This window comes from Oryctolagus cuniculus, chromosome 2 (assembly GCF_051225735.1).
Source record: "Oryctolagus cuniculus isolate XC-2025 breed Fujian yellow rabbit chromosome 2, ASM5122573v1, whole genome shotgun sequence".
NCBI classification, from domain to species: Eukaryota; Metazoa; Chordata; class Mammalia; order Lagomorpha; family Leporidae; genus Oryctolagus; species Oryctolagus cuniculus.
Window position 1 is genome coordinate 179,363,020 of NC_142868.1, and position 22,625 is coordinate 179,385,644.

Genomic DNA, 22,625 nt, shown 5'->3' on the forward strand with positions numbered 1-22,625 from the left:
CCTGGGGGATGTTCAGCTGGAGACTAGGGACCAGCAGCTGAACTCCATTTGGGTCTGGGGACCTCCAGGCTCCCCAAGGCCCGATCTTACTTCTCATGGGTATCTTTGCGGGGTCTGGGGCTTCACTGTGGGGCAGCTGCCGAGGTGTCACCTTCGGTACCCTGCCTCCTCCACTGGCTCCCCTTCTCTCACCCCTCCACCCCTAGCACTTGCTCCCGTCTTGTCCTCTCCACGCCTCGCTCCTTGGTACTTGCCCTTGGCTTTCCTACTGGACCTCTGAAGGTGTTCTAGACCATGCCCAGGAGACCCGGCCCCACCCTGCCCAGTGCTGACAGGCTGTGCGACCTTGGGACAGGTCACTTCTGTCATCCCTGCTCCCTCTGGGCCCCTCCGCTTCCTGCTGTCTCCTTCACTCTAGCACTGGGAGAGAGCGGTGGGGAAGGAACGCTGGGGGAGGTGGGGGGGAACAGGAGTTCAGGGCCAGCGCTGGGAGACCTTCTGCACCCACTTCCCCCTCCAGGTCTCAGGTTGGTCATCTCTCCTCTCCCACCCCTTCCTCCCACATCCAGGCAACTCACCGTGAGGGAGTCACCCATGGCACCTATGACCTTGATGTCGGCGGGCTTCAGCCTGTGAACTGAGCAGACAAGCAAGAGTGAACAGACCAGGAGATTTTCCCAGAAGGCATGGGACCCATCTCCCCTGCAGACAAATGAACACTTTCTGGGAGCCAGGCGAGGAAGCTAGCTTCTGATCGTCACACCCACCCCTTGGACAAAGCATCAGACAAGCCTGGCCTTGAACATGGGGTCGGCAAGACCAGGCACGGAGCCCAGCAGGGGCAGGAGCAGAAAGGGGCACCTGGATTTACAGGGGGATGCACCTGCAAGCATTTGGTGAGACCCTGATGCAACGGGGTGAGCAGGCGAGGGCGCAAGGAAGGAGGGGTGGTGGGGACATAATTCACAGGCTACTCAAGGACCCCGGGGATTTGGGACACAAAGAGGGAAATACTGTTATACCACTGAATACTTTTTAAATTGGGGCAAAATTTGCATAATATAAACTTAACTGCCTGGAAATGAGCACTTTGGTGGCATTTAGTGCATTTGCAAAGTCTTGCCATCATCTTCTCCATCTGGTTCCAAAAGATTTTCAGTTCCTCAAAAGGAAGCTCTGTCTCCATTAAGTACCTGCCACTCCCCCACCCCCTCAGTCCCTGGTAACCAGCGATCGGTTTTCTGTTTCTGGATTTACTTAGTCTGTGCTATATACACAGAGCCCTATGCTACGTTGACCACACATTTCTAGTTTCTTCTGCTTTGCTTCCTGTTATCAAGGCTCAACCATGTTGTGGCATGTATCACTAATTCACTCCCTTTATATGGTTGAATAATATTCTACCATGCGGAAATATCATAGTTTGTTTATCCACTCATCTGTTGATAGGCATTTGCTGCCATGAACATTTGTATGCATTTGATTGAAGGCTACCTCTTAATTGGGTATATGCCTAGGAATGGAACTGGGGGAGTCATCTGACAGCCCTACGACAACCCCACGTTTAACTTCCTGAGACTCTGTTTTAAAGTTCTTGAGTACAGGTGCAGGCTGTGGTGTGGGGAAGGAGCTACAAGCTCTTGTGACCAGCACACCGAACAGGCAGTGGCTGTTCAGAAACGGAGAAGGCCTTCCTGAAGCCGCAGGGCCAAGGAGAAGATGGGAAGCAGCCTAAAAATAATCACTCAAAAGAGAAAGACACGGTAGGAAGTCTCAGATGATACAAAGGTGCATGGGTGCACGGCTGCACGAGGCTCCCCCCGTGGAGCTGTGGCGAGTGTGGGAGCAGGCTCCCTGGGGCGGGGGGCATTTGGATTAAGCCCAGGAAGTGGAAAGATGAGAGAGGTGGGGCGGGGGCGGAGAAAAACAAAGGCTGACCCGTGCAGTGGGGAAGCCCTGACGCCTGTCCAGCAGAGCAAGTCCCACATTTGGCTTTCGGGTACGTGAAGGCGACTCTGGAGGTCCCACTGTAAAGGCAGGTTAGGGTGCAAGCCTTCCACGCCCGGCTAGCCAGCGAGGAGGCTAACACGGACGGCTGCTTTCTGAGTATAGGTCATTCCTTGCATACACACCCTGGCACTGCACCCATCTCTTCACACCTGGGAATCTGTATGCCCTAGGCAGGAACTTCAAAAAATTGGAGGAAAAAGTAATGAAAAGGTGGAATTATTTTGATGCAAAAATTTTCAACTCCATGCAGAGTTTTCCATATTATACACTTTTCCTGAACTTTTGGAAGCTCTCTCATATTCATGGATTTCATTTTTTTGTATCAAAGTAAATTTTGTATTTTAATTCCATTTTACACCAACTCTGTGAAGGATCCTTCCATGCGGCTCAGTCCTTCAGGTCACAAGCTGCACCGCCCCCAGTGGTCTCACTCCCAAAGGTGCCCGGACTCGGCCAGGGCTCCAGCTGTGCTCCCAGGTGTGCCTGCTGTCGCCACAGGCAGGGCGATGCTGCCGCTGCACCGCAGCGTGCAAACAGCGCTCACGGACCACGGAGAAGCCCCGCTCCTGCAGGCGGCCTTGACAGCCTACAAACCCCGCAGTGAGAGAGGACGAGCTGCTTTCCACACAGCGACTACCTCTGATTTCCAGCGCCCACCAGCGCCCAAAGCCCGACCGTGTAAGGAGCCCCGTGCCGGAAGCCGCGGCAGCGCTCAGCGGGAGGATGCTCAGAGGGGTCGCCGGCTCTCCCTTCCATGGGGTCACCTCTTCCACCTTCTCTGGCCCACCGACGGAGAACTGCCGCTCGCTCCGAGGACGCGCTCCCAACAGGGAAGTGCCTGCACCTTTCTACGACAGGGTGCAAACCAACGCATGCGCAGTTGTGAACATGTGTACAAACCATAAAAGCGACCAGTCATCAAGCTAGGGCTGGCCTCAGAACCAGCTGGGGCGCTTGCTAGCCCACGATGGCTGGGCACCACCCTCCGTCTCCCATTCAGTAGACCTGGACGGGCATTCAGGGCATTCAGTAGACCAAGGACGGGCATTTTCAATGCATTCCCATGTAAAGCCGATACTGCCGTGTGCCAGGGTTCCACTCTCTGAGAACTACTAACACACTTCTCTTTTACGATCTTGGCAGCCATCCTCTTCTGCATTTGCAGCTCAAAGGGCAGAACCACTTTTCCTGCACGTACGCAGAAACTTCCTCTTGGCTGTCACTGCTGTTGCAAAGCCGGAAGGCAGTTCTGCAGCTCTGCCGCTTAGTCTCCAGCTCCGCTTCGGAGCCCCCCCCCCCTTCTTGCTCACCATGACGGGAATGCCCCCTTCCCCATGACCACAGCCCGCTCGGCCCTGCCCGTCTTTCCACAGCTATGCCATGCAGTTACAAGAACAATATCAAATCACAAAGCCAGCTGCACACATTAGCACATGTCCACAGGGCTGAGCGTGAGAACTTGAAAATGACCTCTTCTTAAAGAAATCAGGCTATGGGTAAAAAAGGCTACAGAACAGAAAATAAAACCCCTCCCCTCAACTCTAGAGTGGTTTATTTTTTGCTGCTGCTAATGATCGCCAATCACTACATTCTTGCTGCCATAATGCATAATCGAGTTGAATTCTATGAGCACTAGTTAGCGTGCAAAGGTTAGGAGAAATCTTTGAAGCTGGTAAAATGTGGAAGGGATGGACAGATTTGCTTCAAAAGCTTTATTACTACCTATTGCTAGAGACGCAACTGAAGTGGACTCCATCTTTGAAATGTGTCGTGGGCAGAAAGGAAACACACACGTGCGTGTGTGTGTGTGTGTGTGTGTACGGATGGAGAGAGAGGTGGATCGACTGACTGTTGGAGGAGGGATTCCTCCAATTAATCACTCACAAGGATTCTTAGCAAGAGACAATAAGCCAAATGAGTGCAGCAAGCCTCATGGGGAGAATTGACCTGAGATTTTCTTGTTAAGATAGAGCCCAACTCACTTCACTGGTTTAATATTTTGCAGACCTCGATTTGAGGTTTGTTAATGTCATCATCTACAACGAAAACACAGCCTGGAAATACAGCAAAGCACTTGAGCAATGGCTCTCCTTGGCAAAAAAAAAAAAAAAAAAAAAAAAAAAAAAAATTAGAGATAAGATTAAACTTGCGTGGGCCAATTGGCTAAGCATTATCTGGTACAGACTGTCCACCACCTTGAAAGAAATTGATAAACACATCATTAACTCATCACGATTTCTACAGAGCAGCCTCTTATCGAAGGCCATCCAAGCTCTGATTAAGTATCACGATTAGCAAGGAAACTGTCCACTATCCCCAGCACACTGCACTCAGGAGAACGGCTGGGCACACTGGTGCTTGCTCTCACGTAACCCAACAAACCAAACTCCCTGGGACCACGATCTGATAAAACCGGATTTCAGCTGTCAGCTAGGACTTCGCTGCCCATTTGCTCTCTGATCTTAGGGACTGATGCAAACACTTCCACGATTGGGGCATCCTGCTGGCACGAGACAGGAGCCATGCTTCTGCCCTTGGAGTCTTCGGTATGAACTTTCACGTGTACCGTGCACACAGTAGGAACTCAAGAAACGTGTTAACTTGAATGAAAGCTCAATGGCTCCAGGACAGCGACTTTACAGCTCTTAAAGCTTTAAAACATGAAGCCCTGTGGTCAGGGGAACATTTACCCGCCGTGGGTCGCAGCTGAATGTGAACATATTCCGTTCACTTGGTCATACCTGTGGCCAAGCAGGCCGTCACTCCCTGGAGGACCTCACTGCTTCCTGATTCCAGGCTAGGTCAAGGCACATGCCTCATGAGCAGGTGGTAACCATAGAAACAGCCTCAGGTCACCCAGTGCATGTTGGCTCATAATGAGGTAAAACCTCTGAGGAATATGGCATCTAGTGCTACAATCTGGGAATTTTTAAATACCAGCTTTTGAAGAACTCTTCTCAGCTAAATGGGCCAAACAGATAACCTCACGGGCTTTAAAGGAATCAATGGCTCAGGATCAGTGAATGAACCGTTGTGGCCCACTCCCTCGGTGACAGCAGCATGCAATTAGCTTTGTGGGTCCTCATTTTCAGAGGCTGTGCATGGATCTCAAGCTTGACCTCAAGATGGCCAACTTCAACAGCCAGCCAAGTCACCCCCGCCGACTCCTGTTGCCCCTCCATCTGCATAAACTCACTCCCTTTCTCACCGGGAAAACCTGAAGTCCGCTCCTAGGCCTGATACGTGTTTCCTAGGGAGCGGGCCATGGCGTAGCAGACAATGACGCGAGCTGTCCAGTGTGGAGGCGGCAGCACGCAGACTGCACGTGTACACTGATGACCACCAGCTTTTTATAGGGGCTACAAATGCCAATTCCTTATCTCAGGCCAATTCCTTACCTCTTTTTTTGTGGAAAAAAAAAAGATTTGAAAGGCAGAGATACAGAGAGACGGGGTGAGGGGGCTGGGGGAGCTTCTGTCTACTGGTTCACTCCACAATTGGCCGCAATGGCTGGGGCTGGGCCAGGCCAAAGGCAGGGGCCTGAAATACTCTCCAGGTCTCCCACGTGGGTTGGCAGAAGCCCAAGCACTTGGGTCATCTTCAGCTGTGTTCCCAGGCGCATTAGCAGGGAGCTGGATCAGAAATGGAGCAGTCAGGACTCAAACCAGTGCTCATATGGGATGCCATGTCACAGCTCACCATTCTGGCGCTGACTTCTTGTATCTTTTCCCAAAGTCCCATAGATCAGTGGGTGAGATTCATCAGCCAGGAGCTCCGAGTGCTGTGAGGAACACGGCCTGGTCGCATCAGGCGGTACTCGATTATGAAACCTCACTCTTGTTGATGTCCACATGCATGCATCTTTGTGGACTGAGAGAAACACCGGGAAAGAAGACTACAACAAACGTTTTTTTAAATAACTCTGAAAGCAGAATAGTTAAGATAATTTTAGTGAAAACTGATTTTAGTGGAAGATGCTTTGGTCTGGTTAATTTAAAAAATCCTTTCCAACCCTGAGAACTGTTGATTTGCTGAGTTAGAAATACTCAGTCATCTAGACTGGTTCAACACTGGGCTCCTGCCGTGGGCCGAGGCATACAGATCAGATGATCCATTCTTACAAGATCGTGCCAGAACGCTGGGCACTGGGACTTGGTGACTTAGACACTTGGAATGCCTGCGTCCCTCCCTGGGCTGTCAGTGCTGCTCCACTTCCTAGCCAGCTTCCTGCTAACGCACCCTGGGAGGCAGCAAACACCAGGTAGCTCAAGTGCACAGGCCCCTGGCCTCAGCCTGGTCTAGAGCCAGCTGTTGCAGGTGGGGGAGGAGCGAGCCAGCAGATGGAAGATCTCTCTTCCTCTCTCTCTCTCTCTCTCTCTCTCTCTCTCTGCCTTTCACATAGATGGAAAATAAATATTTAAAAAACATAGTGTATCAAGGGGCCTTCATTTCCATTAGAAATTGCAAACATGACGTCCAGCATGAATGATCCTCCCCCAAGACACAATAATTACCAAGGGCAGGTCCAGTGTGGCTCTGAGCTGTGACATTGCCACACGCGTGGCGAGGATGTGCAATCACCACACAATGGCACAATCACACATGCATTTTCATGACCGTGAAGTCACTTGTGGCCATTTTTCTCAATGAAATGTTCCGGCAGGACCAGAAGTGCAGGCCAGCACTCACCTAGGCGGCCCCGGGTGGAGAGAGTGAGAGGCTCGGTACAGGTCCCAGGCCTCTATCTATCTGTTCATGCAAACGACGCCTATTACCACATTATCTCAGGTCGACAGGGCTCCAGATTTCTTGCTTCTACATCTTCAAGCGCTGATAAACACAGGGACAGGAACAAGCAGAGATCCACATTTTATCTGGCTTTTAGCTGTGTTCTAATGGAGGAGTCATCGTTGCCATGATAGCAATGTAATCTAGACAGATTACAAAATGCTTTCTAGGTCATTTTTTTTTCTGAGTGATAAGATTAAAAAGGGATGATATTTTTTTCTCTGTGAAGAGTATGGCTATCAAAACATTCAGATTGATAGCCTCTCTATCTAGACGTACACATATCTGTACTTAAATCTTTGAGTGGGGGTTTTTGTTGTTTGGTTTTTTACTGTAGGAGGGCCTATATATGAAGCTGATCGTCTGGCTAGGAACAGGTTACCACTCGCAGGGGAAGAAGGGAGAGGCTACCGGTGAGAGTTGTCAGAGCCGCATCGCTGCTCTGGTTTGACAAGGTTTATCCTGCAAAGGCTCCAGTGCTGGAGGCCCGGGCCCCCATGCAATCGTGTTGAGGTGAGAGAACCCTTAAGAGATGTGGCCCAGCCCGAGGTCGCTGGAGGTGCTGCCCCAGGAGGGGCTGATGGTGGTCTCGAGGAGCGAATGAGAACGGGTTGGTATAAGCAAGGCCGCCCCACACACTTGCCCCTGTGCACACACAGTCAGTTCCCTTCCTGCTTTTCCACCACCCTGGGACCCAGCCAAGGAGGACCTCACCACAGCCTGAACAGAAATTGGACTTTCAGCTCCAAAACTGGGAGCCTCATAAACCTCTTTCCTGTGTAAGCCCCGAGCCGCAGGTACTTTGCCGTCACAACAGAAAAGGGACAGTTACAACCACTGATTCCCATTGTTTTGCAACTTGGAACAGGAATCTGTTCTATTTCCAGGTTGTGGCAAGAAGATTTTTAAATTGACGTTGACTTCATTTGAGTGTGCAAAGCTCTGACACATGTGGAAGGCAGGCTAAGTCACAGTATTTATCTGCTCAACTAACAGAAAGAGAGAAAGAGAAAAATCTGACCACAAAGATTTGCATCTCTGGAAGATTCCTTCTAGACACTGTAACGGTTTCACTTAAGGATAACCTTGAAGCCATGAGCAGATCAACTAGAATGTAAACTTCTGGAAGGCTCATCGGAGGCCTCGACAAGGCTCTAATCGATGGATGGACACATCCAGGCACCCTGCTGGACCAAGCATGGGACCAACACAAGCACAGGTGGCCCTGGGTCACCACAGGACCCTCCCAGAACTTCCCAAGTTCACGTACACAAAGCTGTCACTCCCAGGCTGCCTCGCCCAGCAGCAGAAGCATAGTCTTTAGATTGTCCCTTTTTTGAGGCTGACTGCTGACAACTGCCTAGAACATTCCATTCTCATTTTCAGGGCCCAGCAACAGATGTTTTAGAAGTGCAAAGAGGCAGGGGAAATGGCACGTGTGTGAGACGGCACGCTTCCCCGTCCCGTGGTGCTCGAACGTAGTCTGCGTTATCCCACAGGGACCGGGGACTGGCCACATTTGCTTTCAGACTGAGGGCAGTTTTGCTTTTCTTTTTTTGCAGAACAAATTCACCCATCGAGGCTTCAAGGGCAGGGACAGTGGCAGGACATCAACGCGTCCGCTAACGCTGGGCCGTTTGCAGAACATGGGCCAGCAGCGGGCCGACGCTCACAAAAGGCTCGCCGACACTGATGCTGTCCTGTTCTCGAAGACCCCCCCACACACACACAGTCGCCTGTCGCCCCTGCAACCCGCTCGGGGAAGCCCCTGCGTTCGGAAGGCCTCGAGGCCGTGTGAGCACCACTGGCCCCACGCCACGTACCTGAGGTGGGAACCGAGTCGGAGGGGTCCTTGTCGGGACAGCGGATTTCCGTCCCTTCTCTCACCTGCAACGAGACACACAGGGCGATGAGAAGAAGTGGGTACTGCTACGTGGGGAGGGAGGCTTCACCTTGGGAACATCTCTCTTAAGGTAAAATAAAATCTTGTTGTCTTAGGATTTCTGTTTCCTTCAGCCTGGACACCCACCTGTCCACGCACGATGTTCCCTGGTGCTCGCCAAGCTCCCTCCCTCAGCCTGAGGCCGGGCCTTTGTTTCTTGCAGGTGCATTGTGGCCCTGGCTCTCCCCAGCCCCAATCCGTTTCCCCAATCCCTTCCAGGCGCTTTCTCAACACCACCCAGCCCCGTGGCTCCCTGCGCCCCCATCTCAGGGAGGGCCTGGAGTTTGATCCGTGTCATCCATTTACTGGGTCCCTGGACCCTAGAACTCCGTGTGGCACCACAGATACTCAGCAAACACCTACTGCTTAGATACACAAAGTACCCCGCTGCCTTCAGTTCGGCTTGAGGGCCCTTCTCCCCAGCAGGCCAAACAGGCCTCGGACGCCCTAAAGTTCCAGTCTTGGGCAAAGTCTCTGTACTCTCCCAGGCTCCGAGGTGGGTGGGAGAGATGGATCTCCTGCCCACTGGTACACTTCCCAAATGCCTGTAACAGAATCCAAGCCAGGCCTCCCAGTGAACACCTGCTGCCCCCCAGGCTGCGTCAGCAGGAGCTGGGTCAGACGCAGAGGCAGGACTCGATCCCAGGGACTCCCATATGCCACACGGGCATCGTGCACCTGCCCTGACTCCATGCCTTGCCTGAGCAGGTGCCTCTCCCCTCCCTAGGCCTGGCCTCCTTGGAAATTTGTCCTCTTTGGAAAGCCTTCTGGAACTTTCTCTCATCTAAGTGTCTCTTCCTCCACTTCAAAAAGTTCATGGAAAAATGGAATGAAAAGATACATCTTGACACAAAAACCTTTGAAATTCATGTTTTTAAATACATATTTGTCATGAAAGTTTAAAAGATTCTCTTACATAGGATTTCAAAATTATTATATCAATAAACTCATATTTAATTCCATTTTCCATAAACTCTTTGAAGAACATTCATAGGTTCCTAGAACACCCCATGAAAGCTTGACTTACAACACTTGCTGCATTGTGCTATAATTTCTGTTTAACTTACCTGTGTCTATACCAGCCTGAGTCCCTTAGCACGATTTATTTATATTTGTAGATCCCATGCCTGGTCTCCCATCTAGCCATCCATTTATTCATTCAACATGTAATTGTTGGGTACCCACCCTCAGTTCCTGCTTTCATTGAACTTGCATGTAGGGGTACACAGCAGGCATTCAATAAGTGCATCCTGAAGGAATGTATCGCTGCCAGACTACAAAAGCAACAATACAAAATCTGGCATGCTACATCGCGTAGTGCTTTATACTTTTTAAGCGACTGTAGTTGAGTAAGTCTATGAGGTCAGCCGGCACCGTGGCTCAATAGGCTAATCCTCCGCCTGCGGCACCGGCACACTGGGTTCTAGTCCTGGTTGGGGCGCCGGGTTCTGTCCCGGTTGCCCCTCTTCCAGGCCAGCTCTCTGCTGTAGCCAGGGAGTGCAGTGGAGGATGTCCCAAGTCCTTGGGCCCTGCACCTGCATGGGAGACCAGGAGGAAGCACCTGGCTCCTGGCTTCAGATCAGCGCAATGTGTTGGCCACAGCGCGCCAGCCGCAGCGGCCATTGGAGGGTGAACCAACGGCAAAGGAAGACCTTTCTCTCTCTCTCTCTCTCTCTCACTATCCACTCTGCCTGTAAAAAAAAAGTCTATGAGGTCAGACTATTACTGTTACTTTTTCCCAGAATGAAAGCCAAGGCCCAAGGGGATAGTGTGATGTCTTGTGACACTGACATTGACATCCCACATCCAGTGCCAACTGAAGTCCCAGACGCTCCATTTCTGATCCAGCTTCCTGCTTGTGTGCCTGGGAAAGCAGCAGAATGTGGCCCGAGTACCCGGGTCCCTGCCACCCACATGGGCCACCTGGCTGGAGTTCCTGTCTCCAGGTTTTGGCCTGGCACAGACCTGGTCATTTGGGGAGGGAACCGGTGGATGGAAGAGGGTTTTCTTTCTCTCTGTCACTCTGCCTTTCAAATGAATCAAGCTTAAGTAAACAGACAAAATAAGGTCTAGAGAGGTTAAGCACCTGCTCAATGACTTAGGCAGGGGTGGGGAATGCCCAGGCCACTGGCCGTATAAGGTCCACAAAATCCTTTGGTCCGACCCTGCCAGGGCAACCACAGGTGGGGCTTGAAATTCACTAAATCTGTAGCAGGCTTACTTCGACGCTGATAACTGTGAATGGGCCAAGTGCTAGAGATCCAAATGGTCCTTGGTGGGGGAAAAAGGTCCCAACCCCCGCCTTGGAGTCAGTCTGAGCCCAGGACCAGCGTCTTCCCGCTGTGCAGCGGAGGAAGGCAGCGTTTTGCATGCCGGGCCGCTCAGCGAGGCATGGCTCGAGAACAAAGGCGTCACCCTCGGTGTTTCTCAGCTCCCCAGAGAAGCCCGGTGTGCTGGTGTCCCGTCTCACCTCCCCAGGAGCATGGCAAAGGGACTGCAGAGGAGAGCCCCGGGCAGGGAGGTGGAACCTGTGGCGGCCACGCGGCCGGGCTTCAGACTTCGCCACTTTTCTCTGCATTTCCTCTTCGAAGAGGAGCTCAAGTTCAGAGAACTTGTCGAGTTTGGGAAATTACAACAGACTGAGAGCAGGCAGGGCCAGCGCCCCCACGAGGCTGGGGGGAGACCGGCTTCGGGCACCACAGCAGCGGACGCACACACAATCCTTCCACCTGCCCTGCCGGCCTTGCAGATGTTTGTGGCAGCCTCTGGCACCAGGCAGCCCTCGGGGTACCCAGAGGCAGATGGAGTTCCAGGCCCTAAAGAACCACGCGGAAAGTTCCAAAGGTTCAGCAAGGGGGCCAGGTGCCGCCCTGTTGGCTTGTGGGCTGTCAGTCCCAGAAGACCTCCGCTTACCTCGAGCTTCCCCTGGGGCTGTGACACCCTGGTCAGCTGGCCGCTGTTCCTGTAGGTGAATAGGTAGGGGCTCTCCTGCAGAGAAAGCACATTGTGACAGTGACCCAGGGCTCATTGCCCAGCGATACCTTCGGCCAGTTTGGAACGCTACGGTCACCTTTCGGTGACGGCCAGAGCGTTCACTGGCTCTTTTCTGGACTGCCCATTCATGCTCTGATAGGTCCAATTTGCAAGACCAAGCTCTCTATCCCAGAGGTCTGTGATACTGGGCTGAGTACATGCATCTCAAGGACAAGAGAATGTAAGCTTCCTGACAGCCAATGCAAAGAGGGAAATGGGATGAATGAAACACTTCTCATTGCCTAGTAACAAAAACCCAACCCACTGAGAAAGTCAAACATTGCCACAGCACAGCGGGGAGGCTGTGGTTCTTAACAAGGGATTACAAACTGTCTAAGGACGGGGAGAGAAGTGCTGGCAGGTGCCAGACACAAAGGTGAGAAAAGGAAGTGGAAGGGCCAGTTGTCTGATTTGACTCATTTACGTCTGAATGGAAATATCGCACTGCATCCATAAAAATGCATGTTAACAAAAAATTTTTAAAAATAGAAAAAGTTTTCAAAGTCTGTCAAAATGCTAACTAGCATTAAACGACAGAAGGGCTCTCATTCGTTTACCCGCAGTATTTTCTCATGCACTGGCTCAGTAACCAGGTACCTCTCATATTAGGCTAATGAGCAATAGCCCACGCTCAGGCACTCCTCAGCCCTGCCTCCTCCTCACTCCGGGGCAGAGGGAGGCCCAGGAAAGGGGGCGAGAGCAGCGTCTGGGCTCAGGCGAGCCCCGCCGGTGTGGAGGAGCTCACTTCTGCCCAAAGTGCTCTCGTGGCCCCAGGAGCCGGCCTCTGCACATCCACCCGCACACGCTGTGCTCACGTCCAGGAGGACAGAGCCAAGACTCAGGACAGGGGCCACCGACGGCTCAGTCAGGTAAGACCCCACGGCCCAGCAAAGTCCACCGGCCGCCCCCGCCTTCCTCGTGGTTCCGCAGGAGCCCCTCCCCTCGCGTCGCCCTACCTGTGTGGGGCATCTCAGTGGCTTCCTCTCCTTCTCACTGAACGGCTCTTCTTTGCGCCCTATGGGCTCCATCTGGAGAGGGAGGGGCGCTTTAGAACAGAACAGTCTAGCACAGGGACCAGCCTCTGGGGCTCCTCCGAGGAACTCGGTGGACCAGCACCTCTCAGTGTCGGATGCCCCGGGCCTCACCACCCGCCCCCTGCCCCTCCAACCTCCTTGCAAAACACACAAACTTCCAGGACCTGCTGACTCGGGAACTCTGGGTTGAGACAGCCGCCTGTGCGTCAGCGAGCCCTCCATCCACACCCAGGTTTGGTTTGGGAGCTGCTGCCTGCGAGGACTCCCTGTGCTCCCAGCCCACCTGCTCCCTGACGTTTCACGAGAGAAACCAAATGCCAGAGAGGCCAAGGCGGGTCCAGCTAGCCAGGGCAGCCCCGGGCTCCAGCAGGTGCCAGGCGCCACGGGCACCTTTGTCCCTCACCTCTCCTGCCATGGACTCTGGTAAGGGATGCAGAAGACTGGTGGATGGGGCACCGGCCTGGCTCGGTCCCAGGTTCTCAGTGCTATCTTATCCCAAGATCTGTGCCCCAAGAGGCAAGCAGCCAGGGGAGAACTTTACCCTTCTTGGGCTCTTAACCAAATGGCAGGAGAGCCTGATAAGCAGGTACAATTCGTGTTTGGCAAAGGAATGGCAGGTCTTTAGCATAAGGGCTGGGGAGGAGTGGGCCCTCATGTCTCTCTCAGTTTTGTTCTCGCAGTGGCTGCTCCTAGGGATAGGAGGTTCCACCCCGGACATTCAGGGCTGCTCTCAAAAGCAGGTTCCGTGAGCCTGGGTGAGTGGCCAGGTGTGGATCCACTTTGCCTTCTTTCTCTTCCCCCATCTTTAAAGAAATTAATCCGTAATAGAATCAGGAAAGAAACCTTGAGGGAGTAAGGGATTCTGGGGGGATGGACAGCAGAGTCTGTATTTTAAGGATCTCAGAGAATGACAATTCAGAGGTCTTCTCGGTAATCCCACTGTCATGAAGACCTCTGTCCTGGGGGTGGGTGTCTGCACATAGGGTGCTGGGGGGTTCAAGTCCCAGCTCCACCCTGAACTCTGGCTTCCTGCTAACGTGCACCCCGGAGGTAGTTGGCAATGGCTCAAGTACCTGCGTCCCTGCCACCAAGTAGGAGACCTGGATTGAGTTTCTGGCTCTAGGTTTCAGCCTGGCCCAGCCCTGGCCATTGCGGGCACTTGGGCATTGAACAGGTAGATGGGAGATCTCGGTCTCTTAACTAAGTCTTTTTTTTAAATTTTGGAAAAGAACTTTTGCCCGTCTCTTGTTGCCACCTGTCTCCTTCTGGCTGCTTCAAACCACACTGCCCAGGGCCCTGTGGTCCCCTGCCCCTGTGCCGGGCACAGAGGCACACACACTGCTGCTTTCTCCAGGGATAAGCAGTGCAGGGCCATGGGTTTACTCCGCTCTCTGATCCGTTCGTTGCTTGCACGTCCTCGGCATTGCTTTCCCACCACCAGGAAATGAACTGAGTGTGGGAGCAATGGGGAATGGCTTTAAAAGCCCCATGAGCAAGTCCTTGGTTCCTCGCAGGGCTTGGCATAAGGAAGGGTTGGTGGGTGGGATCAGTGATGGCTGAAGGGGTCTGGGACCCAAGTTCCCTAGAAATGGTGCCTTCAGCACTCACTCAGAGCATCCCCAGCAGACCGGGCCTTTCCCTTCGCTGGCTCTGGGGATCTGCACCCCGCCTGGGGCTTGGTCAGCAAGGGCAGGGATGGACGTGGCCCAGCACAGCACTTGCAGCTCTGTGGGCTGCAAAGCAGAGTCCCCCGCCCCCTGCTGTGCCCTGACCCTGATCACAGTGGCGACTCTGCCAGGCCCTCTCTGCTCCCCCATGGGAGAGCAGCCCTCATGTGGGCTGCATATGGCTGAGTGTGGGCATGGGGCAGGCACAGCCAGCTTTTCCATTGGTGACACCCAGCACAGCAGAGAGCCAGGGGACGAGAGGCAGAGACTTGGCCCTCTGTGGACCCCGGGGAGTGAAGGCGCTTGATTGCTTGCGAGCCCTCTGAGCTGGCTGAGGGTCACCATGCCCCTTAGCAAGGTGGAGAAAATGTAGGCCCAGAGACCACAGGACCTGCCTTAGGTAACAACCGAGACAGACTGGAGCCAGAGCCCGGGTGCTCCGACTCCTTATCCAGCACCCTTTGCCCTGCGCTGTTGCGTTGCTAACGTCTCTGGATTGAGCCTGGTCTGTGGGCCCAGCCGCGCACGTGGCCTCTTTGCATGCCTGGGGATATCAGCGTCCCAGGGAAGGTTAGCACCCTGCTGCAGCTGACACCAAGGACAATCAACAGCAAGATGCAAGGAGCAAGGAAAGACCGCAGCCCTGCCCTCTCCACCACTGTTCCAGGGCTCCCCCTGTCCTCGGGCCACCCCATCCCCAGGCTCCTTCCTGTCTCCAGGCCCTCTGCTCACAAAGGCCCTCACCTGCTTGGGAGCACCTTCTCCAGCCTCCTCCAACAGTGCTTCCAAGCCACTCCCAATCCCGGCCATGTGGCCTGTCTGGCCTTGTCGTGCTATTGTGTTTGGGGGCGCAGCCGGGCACACCCCCACCACTCAGGTGCCTGTGTTCTCCTGTCCCTTTGCTCACTTGACCCTCCCCAGCCACACCTCAATTCCCACAAAGAGGCCATACTGGGCACAGACGGGGCATGTGGTAGGGGTGCCCTCTTGTTGGTTGGGAGAGAGAAGGTGGCAGGAGGGGTCAGGCTCCATTCTCTGCCCCACATGGGAGATCAGCAGCAAAGGGGCATGGGGGGAAGAGTCCCAACCAAGATCAGCCCTGTAAAGAAGTCAAAGTCCTTCTCCAAAGGAGAGCGAGACTCCACGGAGAGGGGCTGTCCCCTCCCGCCCCGCTCTGCCTTACACGGGCGGGCTAATTAACGTGGGCCCATGTGCAGCAGCTCGAGGCACTTGGCACAGCACATCAGCCGGGGAGACGGAGAGAGGGTTTGCTAATCCAAAGCAGAGGAAAAGCTCATTTCTGGCACCGGGATTCTAAAAATAGGACTACAGACCACCTGGGAGGGAGAAGCAAACGACCAACAAAGTCCCTGTCTATTGCCCTGAAAAGGCTCCAAAGGCTGGACGTTGCATTCCAGCCACTGACCAACCCCTGCCCCCGACCCCCAGGGGAGTCCTGGGAGCTGGGGAGGGCCTGTCATTACCATGGTGGAACGGGCAGGTGCAGTCGGCACTGTGGCCTGGGGTCAGCAGTTACCATCTGGGTTTGCAGAAAGGGAGTTGAGGCCCTGAATCCACAGAGGAGTGAGAAGTGGGACTAGGACTGGACCCCGACCTGAAGTTCATGTCAGTCCCAGGCACCACCCAGGACTGCAAACCTGCAGACGTCGCCTACATGTGAGTGGAGGCTAGGCAGGGCCGGCCAGGAGCCGGGTGCTGCCCGGGTCAGGAGGCGAGACTCCCAGTGGGAGGGGTGAGAAGCATCTGTTCTCACCCCGGAGCCCCTCCTCAGCGGGCGCAGACCCCCGCACGCCACTCACCATTCTGTTCCAGAGACTCAGGGCCAGTGTGGTGGGGTCCTGGAGTGGGGGCTCCGCCTGGAAGAGAAGCCAGTAAGAAAAGAGCTGCTCTGTGCCCCTACGGATGCAATGGCCCCACCACCGCCGCCGTCCTGGCATGGAGACAGCAGCCCTGATCCGTCCGGACTCTCTCCATCAGTCCCTGCCCCCTACAGCAAGGGCGGGCATTTGCAGGCCTGCTGTCTGGGGTCAGGGCTCTGAGGTCAGGACCAGCCTGGTCCTTCAGGTTGCCAGGGTTCCCTGTAACTGATGTGAGCAGCAGAGGGACCGGCAACAGAGAAGCGATTTGGGTGCAGTCTGAGTAGGCGGAGCTAATATTCCTGCTCCTCTTAAATCATTGCTTTGAACATGGTGTCAGTCCTGGCTGTGCCACAGGGATGCCCACAGGCAGGAGCCGGAGCCCTAAGGGAATAACAGTGCCCAGGCCCTGCCCTGAATGTGGGCTACCCAACATCCCCCACCCCCAACAGTGCTGTCCATCTAGCTAGTCCTTCACCCAGTGACCTGGGGGAGGGGCAGCTCCGACTCTGCCCCCACGCACTCCAGGGATGGATATAGAGGAGCATGGGGCCGGGGAGGGAGTGCAGGGTGACAGCTGGGGGCCCTGGGAATTCTCTCCTGGATAAGCACAGTGGCCAGGAGACACCGCGAGCTTCCTAAGCCCTGCTCTGATCTTACCGGGCACTCGGGCCACACGCCTTGCCCAGGTGGCACAGCCGGGGATCCTGGCTCTGCCCAGCGAGGGGGGACCAGGCTCCCGTGGGAGGAGCGTGGAGCATCTGTGCGGCCCTCACTCACCAACAGCGCCGACAGCGAGCTCTCGTAGAAGAAAGGCTGGAAGACCACCGCGAAGGACTCCTGTGTGTTGTACTTGCTGGACGCCAGGAGGCTGTCCCAGGCTTCCTGCAGGAGGGGGCAGAGGCGAGCACATCAGGCAGCAGCCCCCACCAGGGAGTCCCCAGAGCCCCCTGTCACCGTCACCCATCGCCCTGAGCAAGCGCTCCTCACAAGCTCCTCCGTCTCCCACCCCAGGGCTCTCGGATGAACCCAGCCGAGTTTTCACCTCCAAGGCCCCAGCGTCAGGGAACACCAGAGTAGGCCTCAAGCATACTCTCTGGAAGTCAAAGAGGTGCCAGCCAGCGAGCACGCCACTGGGCCCCAGGTTCCCTCCCGGGCCACGTGCTGCAGAGGCACGTACATGCCATAAACCATGCAAGAAACGTCCTGGGGGCAGGCGTTGGCCTAGGGGTTAGGACACCTGTGTCCCATTGGAGATGCAGCTCCGGCTCCTGCCTCCAGCTTCCCGCAAATGCCCTGGGAGGCAGCTCAAGCGATTGGGGTCCTGCTGCCCTCGTGGGAGACCCGGACTGACTTCCCAGCTTCTAGCCTCTCCTGGCCCAGCCCCGGCCGTTGTAGGCACGTGGGAACTCTCTGCGTCTGTTGATCTCTCTGTACTGCTTTTACTTGTTTACTCGCTGTCACTTCTGGAGTAAGAGGTGTGCCCTTCAACTTGAAATACAGCTTTCTTCTTAGACACGTGTTGGTGGAACTGTGCGCTGAGCTGTTGCCTGAGGAGCACCGGGCCCCTCACGCTTGCCTGGGGCCTCCTCTGGTCAGAACGCACGTCTGTGGGAGCCCTGGCTGACCGTGGGCGGCAGTCTGAGGCACAGGCACAGCTCTGTAGCCACAGAGCCAGCCGCTGATCACAGACCTTCCAGAAGGAATTTGCAAAGTTCTTCACTATCTCCCCACCCACCCTGGCGTCACCCCCACGCTCCCTGACTCCAACTCCCGCGGCCACCCTGCTGGTGTGGCCGACCCCAGGTCACACCCAGGATGGGGCAGTGACCTAGGGTGTTGACTTTAGTCCTCCAGTGCTGAATGCAGCCAGAGAAGCCCCAAGCCAGCAAATGTGACTTGTTGCTCCCATCCCAGCTCCTCCGAGACCACCCGCCCCCAGGGCCCAAAGCCCAGGCTCCCTAGTGGGCTCACCAGGTAGGACCACTGCGTCAGGACCTTGGTCAGCTGGGAGGTTTCCCTTAAGCACCTGCAGGGCTCGGCTGCTGGGCTGCAGGTAGCAACAAAGGGGAAATGAGAGCTGGAGTAGTGGGGGCGGGGCTGCTGCTGGGGCCTGGGGTCACACAAGGAGAGGGGAAGGAGAAGCTGGAGTTTTAGAGGGTGAAGGAGAAGGGGGGGAGGCGGATATCAGGGGGAACAAAGGACAGGGTGCCCTACGGAGCCCCCAGTCCCCAGCTGCCCCTTCTGGTGAGCAGTGAGAGGACACAGGGCTCTTCCCCCCGCTCCATCTCCACCCTCTTTGGTTCCTCTCACTTCCCACTCCTCCTCCCCCTGGCCTTCCCTCCTCTCCCCTTCCTCCCTCTCTCCCTCTCCCCCACCATCTCCTTTCTCTGATTCTCCTTGCCCCAACTCTTCCATGTGAACAACTTCTCTGGCTTCAAAGCCAGAATTTGTAGGATTTGGGTCCAAAAGGTTTAAATTCTCTGAAAATTTTCAGGAACACTTGGATACTAAGTTCCATGAAGTTAAACTTATTTCAACCCCATCCTCTTCTGGCCCCTCTGCAGAAATAACACGTCTTGGCTCAGCGATGCTTTGCCAAGCCTTTCTCATGACTCTCATGTCACCCTGGTGGGGTTAGCGCCTCTGGAGTGACATCGTCCACACTGACTGTTGCTGCACCCTATACGTCAGTCCCCAGAGCAATAGCTGGTGGGGGACCCGCTCCACCGGCGTGTGGGCTCAGACACAGGACCTGGCCCCTCAGCCTCCATCTCTGGGCTCTCTCGTCGGGTGGATGCACCTGCAGTGCCCACCCAGCAGGTGTGGCTCCCTGCCCACCTCCCCTTTACCTGAGCTGAGCCCCCTGACGCCAGCGAGAGAATGCTGCCAACTCCGAGAGATCCACCAGGTTGACGAACGCTTTGGGGACCTAGGGGGACACACAGGGGAAGAAGGTGAGTGTCGGCCGAGTCACTGTGGCTGCCCGGGGAGTCTCTCCGGGGGCCCAGGTTTGGGTCCACTGCAGGTCTAGAGTAGCGGGCTGGGCTTGGTGAATGCAAGCACCAAGCTCTTGGGGGAGATGCTTGGGTGGGGTGGGCCCAAAGCTGCCATCCCAGAAACGTACCCTTAGCCATCTGCTGGTGGCCAGGGCACCTCGCCCCACCAGGCCAGCCGGGGAGCTGCTGCAGGGGAGGCAAGCATCACCAGAGCCCCTCAGGTCTTAGCGCTGGCTCAAGCTAGGGTGCCCCACCCCTCTGGCCCACCACTGTCCAGACTCAGAAAGGGCAGGGCCTCCAAGTGGCCAGGGAGGGGCCGAGCGACTCTGAAGAGGGAGTGTTCTACCAGCTCCTGTGCTGCCGGCTGGCTCTCGGGCAAGAACCCCAGCTCCTCATCCTTGCAGGAGGCCACGCCCCCACCCTGGAGGTAAACCAGGACCCACCCCACAGGTCCTCAGCAGGGCAGCTTCCTGGAGCTGTGGGAGGCCCAGCCGAGGTCTCCCCAGGCCAGCGAGCCCATCTTACCTCCTGCTGCAGGTAGTCCAGGGTCCTTGTCAGCTTGTCCATGCCCCCCAGCACGAGCCCCTTCTGTGAGAAGACAGCTGCGCTGAGCAGGAGTGGTGGGGGGAGGCACCTAGACTCATGTGGGCCAGCCCTGCTCCCCCTACCCCACCCCACTGGGCCTGATCACAGGCACAGGACCCATCCAGACACCATCGCGGAAGTGAGCGTGAATACCCAGAGTACCCCCAACCCAACATCCCCCTGGGGATTCCCCCCACCACCAGGAGTTCTCTATGGAGGGGCAGACTCAGAACTGCAGCAGAGTGAGTGAGACCCCTGCATGTGCTGAGGCTCAGACTGGGAGGCCGCTCCCTCCCCACAGCTGATGGACTCCACCCAGGTCTGCGGGACACGACTGATCCTGGGCTTAAGGCCCCAGATGGCCTGGGGACTTCCACGTGGGGCCACACTAGCTCCAAGGAAGGGAGGGGCTCCCAGAGGAAGCAGAGAGGCCCCTGTCCCCCAAGGGTCCACACATCTCCTACCTGGCACACACCCCACCCCTTCCTGCGGGGAGCGAAAACAAATCCAACATCGACTCTGTCCTACCCTTCCTGTGTGACGAATAAGATGTACAAGACAAGACCCTGCACTGCCTGCAACTGGCTGTCCCCCGAGGGGACGTGGCTTAGACAGGAGGACAAGGCAGGCGGGGGGGCGGTTCTGTTTCCTACAGGGACACAGGCAGCGACTCTGGAGACAGCTGCCAATCACGGGTGCCTGCTGTGGGAGGAATGGCGTGGCTCCGGCTCTCCACTGCCTGTCCCTGCTTTGGCTCAGCCCGGCCCCTGGGAAGCTGGTTCAGCCCGGTCTGTGGCTAGGGCAGCAAGGGCTGCTCTCCGGTTTCCTTCCACGTCTCTTTGAGGTGGACGTTAGGTATCACGCATGCCCCTGGTAGGCTCTGTCTGGAACTAGCCCGGCCGCCACCTGCACCACACTCAGGACATGTAATCCTGCAGGAGGCCGGGAGTTCTCCCTGGAGTGTGAACCCCACTTTAGAGACTCGAGGTGCTTGCTTGCAGCTGCCGACGAAACTGGAGCCAGGCCGTCATTCCAGGCTCTGAATGGATGCCACTTGGGCCACCAGCTGGTCCTACTCCTTAGTGGACGCCATCATGTTCCTGTAACAAGTTCCCCTTCTACACAACCTCCATGACAAACTCCTCCCTGAGCCCAAGCCATGAACAACCTTGTTTGTCAAAGGGATAGGTGCTTTTCCACTGATATCTTGCCCCAAGATTCAGAAGAATGTCTGTGGTCAAACACGTGCCGAGAGCAAACTTGACTTTTTCTACTACGTTATTTAAGGGTATTCAATCAGAAGACAGGAACAATTTTGGGTCCCCTGAACCTTGGTCACACTGCAGGTGCACCCTCCAAAATGCTGACACGGCTCTCTAATGGCATTGGCAATGAATAAATATGGATGAGGGACCCCAAAATGTCCAGGGAAAACTAGAACTAAGAGACAAGTTTATTTTGGTGCAAAAATGTTAAAATCCATACAAACTTTTTAAAAATTCCATGTATGTTTTCTCCCTCCTTCTGGTTCCTTTTTAAAGTCTTACTTGCTAATACAATCAGGCTTTAACTCGAGAGCAGCGAACAGCACGCAATTACTAAAAGTACTGTGTTCCTGGAAGAGCTGGGTACCATCGACCTCTGGAGCACTGGTCTTAGAACAGCTAACATCTTAGCATAGCTACAAGGCCACATAACTGCCTAACGCACAGTTCCTGATTTTACTCTTATGGCTTTGGTCTTAAGAAACTGCCGAAGAACAAATGTGGACACAAGCCCTCGTCAGTTTCTCATTAAAGGAATCCAGGTAGTTTAACATCTCCTGTTAACACGGAACATCTTTTGTAGGAATCTTCTGACATGACCGATAAAGGAAGAGCTCTTCTTTGAATCTGGGTGGGGCTTGGAGCCACCTTCTTAGTCTCTGTCCTCAGAGGCACCCCAGTGCCCCCAGAGTGTACTGTGACAACCACTGAGGGGAGCCCATACTGGGACGTGCTTGGAGCAATGGAAAAATGCCATAGAGGGCATTTGTGATGAATGAACACATAGGGATTTCTCAATGGGGAGGTAACGTAAAGAGGGAGGCATGGCTGGAGGTACCACCAGGAAGACTAGGGACAGAGTCCAGGTCTGGTTATAGAAGCGTAGATCAAGGAGCCAACAGGATGGGCCAAGGGGGTCAAGAGAGTCAGACATAGGGCTCATAAAGACCTTGGGGGGTAAATGGGATGGAGTAGGTTTGTTCTAGGATCCAAAAGGAAACTCAAGGGCGAGTGTTTGGCCTAGTGGTTAAGACACGGGTTAGGACATCCACTTCCTTGTTGAAATGGCCCCATCTGATATTCTGCTGCAGCTCCTGACTCTGGCTTCCTGCCAATGCACACCCTGGGAGGCAGAGGGTGATGATCAAGTAGCTGGGTCCCTGCCACCCACATGGGAGACCCGGATTGAGGTCTAGCCCGGTCCCAGCCATTGTGGGCACTCGGAGAGTGAACTAGAGCATGGGAGTGCATGTGTGTTCTAACAAAAAGAAAAAAAAGAGAGAAGCTTAAAAGAAAAGGAAAAGCAAAAAGAAAAATGCAACCAGAGGGTGTCTGGGTGTCTGCTAGCAAGCGTTGCTACACTGAGCTAAATTTATGGAGATTAAGTCAGTGGCTTGCAGCCATTTAAACTAAGAGTGAGGCATG

General features: G+C 54.9%; 1 protein-coding gene across 6 annotated transcripts in view; it reads right to left on the bottom strand.

Annotated features, from left to right (window-relative positions):
• Positions 1 to 22,625, bottom strand: part of PLB1 (phospholipase B1) — a 118,163-nt gene that overhangs the window by 63,438 nt on the left and 32,100 nt on the right. For all 6 annotated transcript variants that reach the window (XR_016228122.1, XM_089324486.1, XM_089324490.1 and 3 more), the window contains 9 exon segments: positions 19,876 to 19,938; positions 19,204 to 19,283; positions 18,326 to 18,401; positions 17,132 to 17,236; positions 16,295 to 16,351; positions 12,730 to 12,801; positions 11,654 to 11,728; positions 8,622 to 8,685; positions 579 to 637 (listed from right to left, as the gene is read on the bottom strand). Coding sequence is in view for 5 of the 6 variants with exons in the window: in XM_089324486.1 (XP_089180612.1) it covers positions 579 to 637; positions 8,622 to 8,685; positions 11,654 to 11,728; positions 12,730 to 12,801; positions 16,295 to 16,351; positions 17,132 to 17,236; positions 18,326 to 18,401; positions 19,204 to 19,283; positions 19,876 to 19,938 (651 nt within the window). In the remaining variant the exon portion in view is untranslated.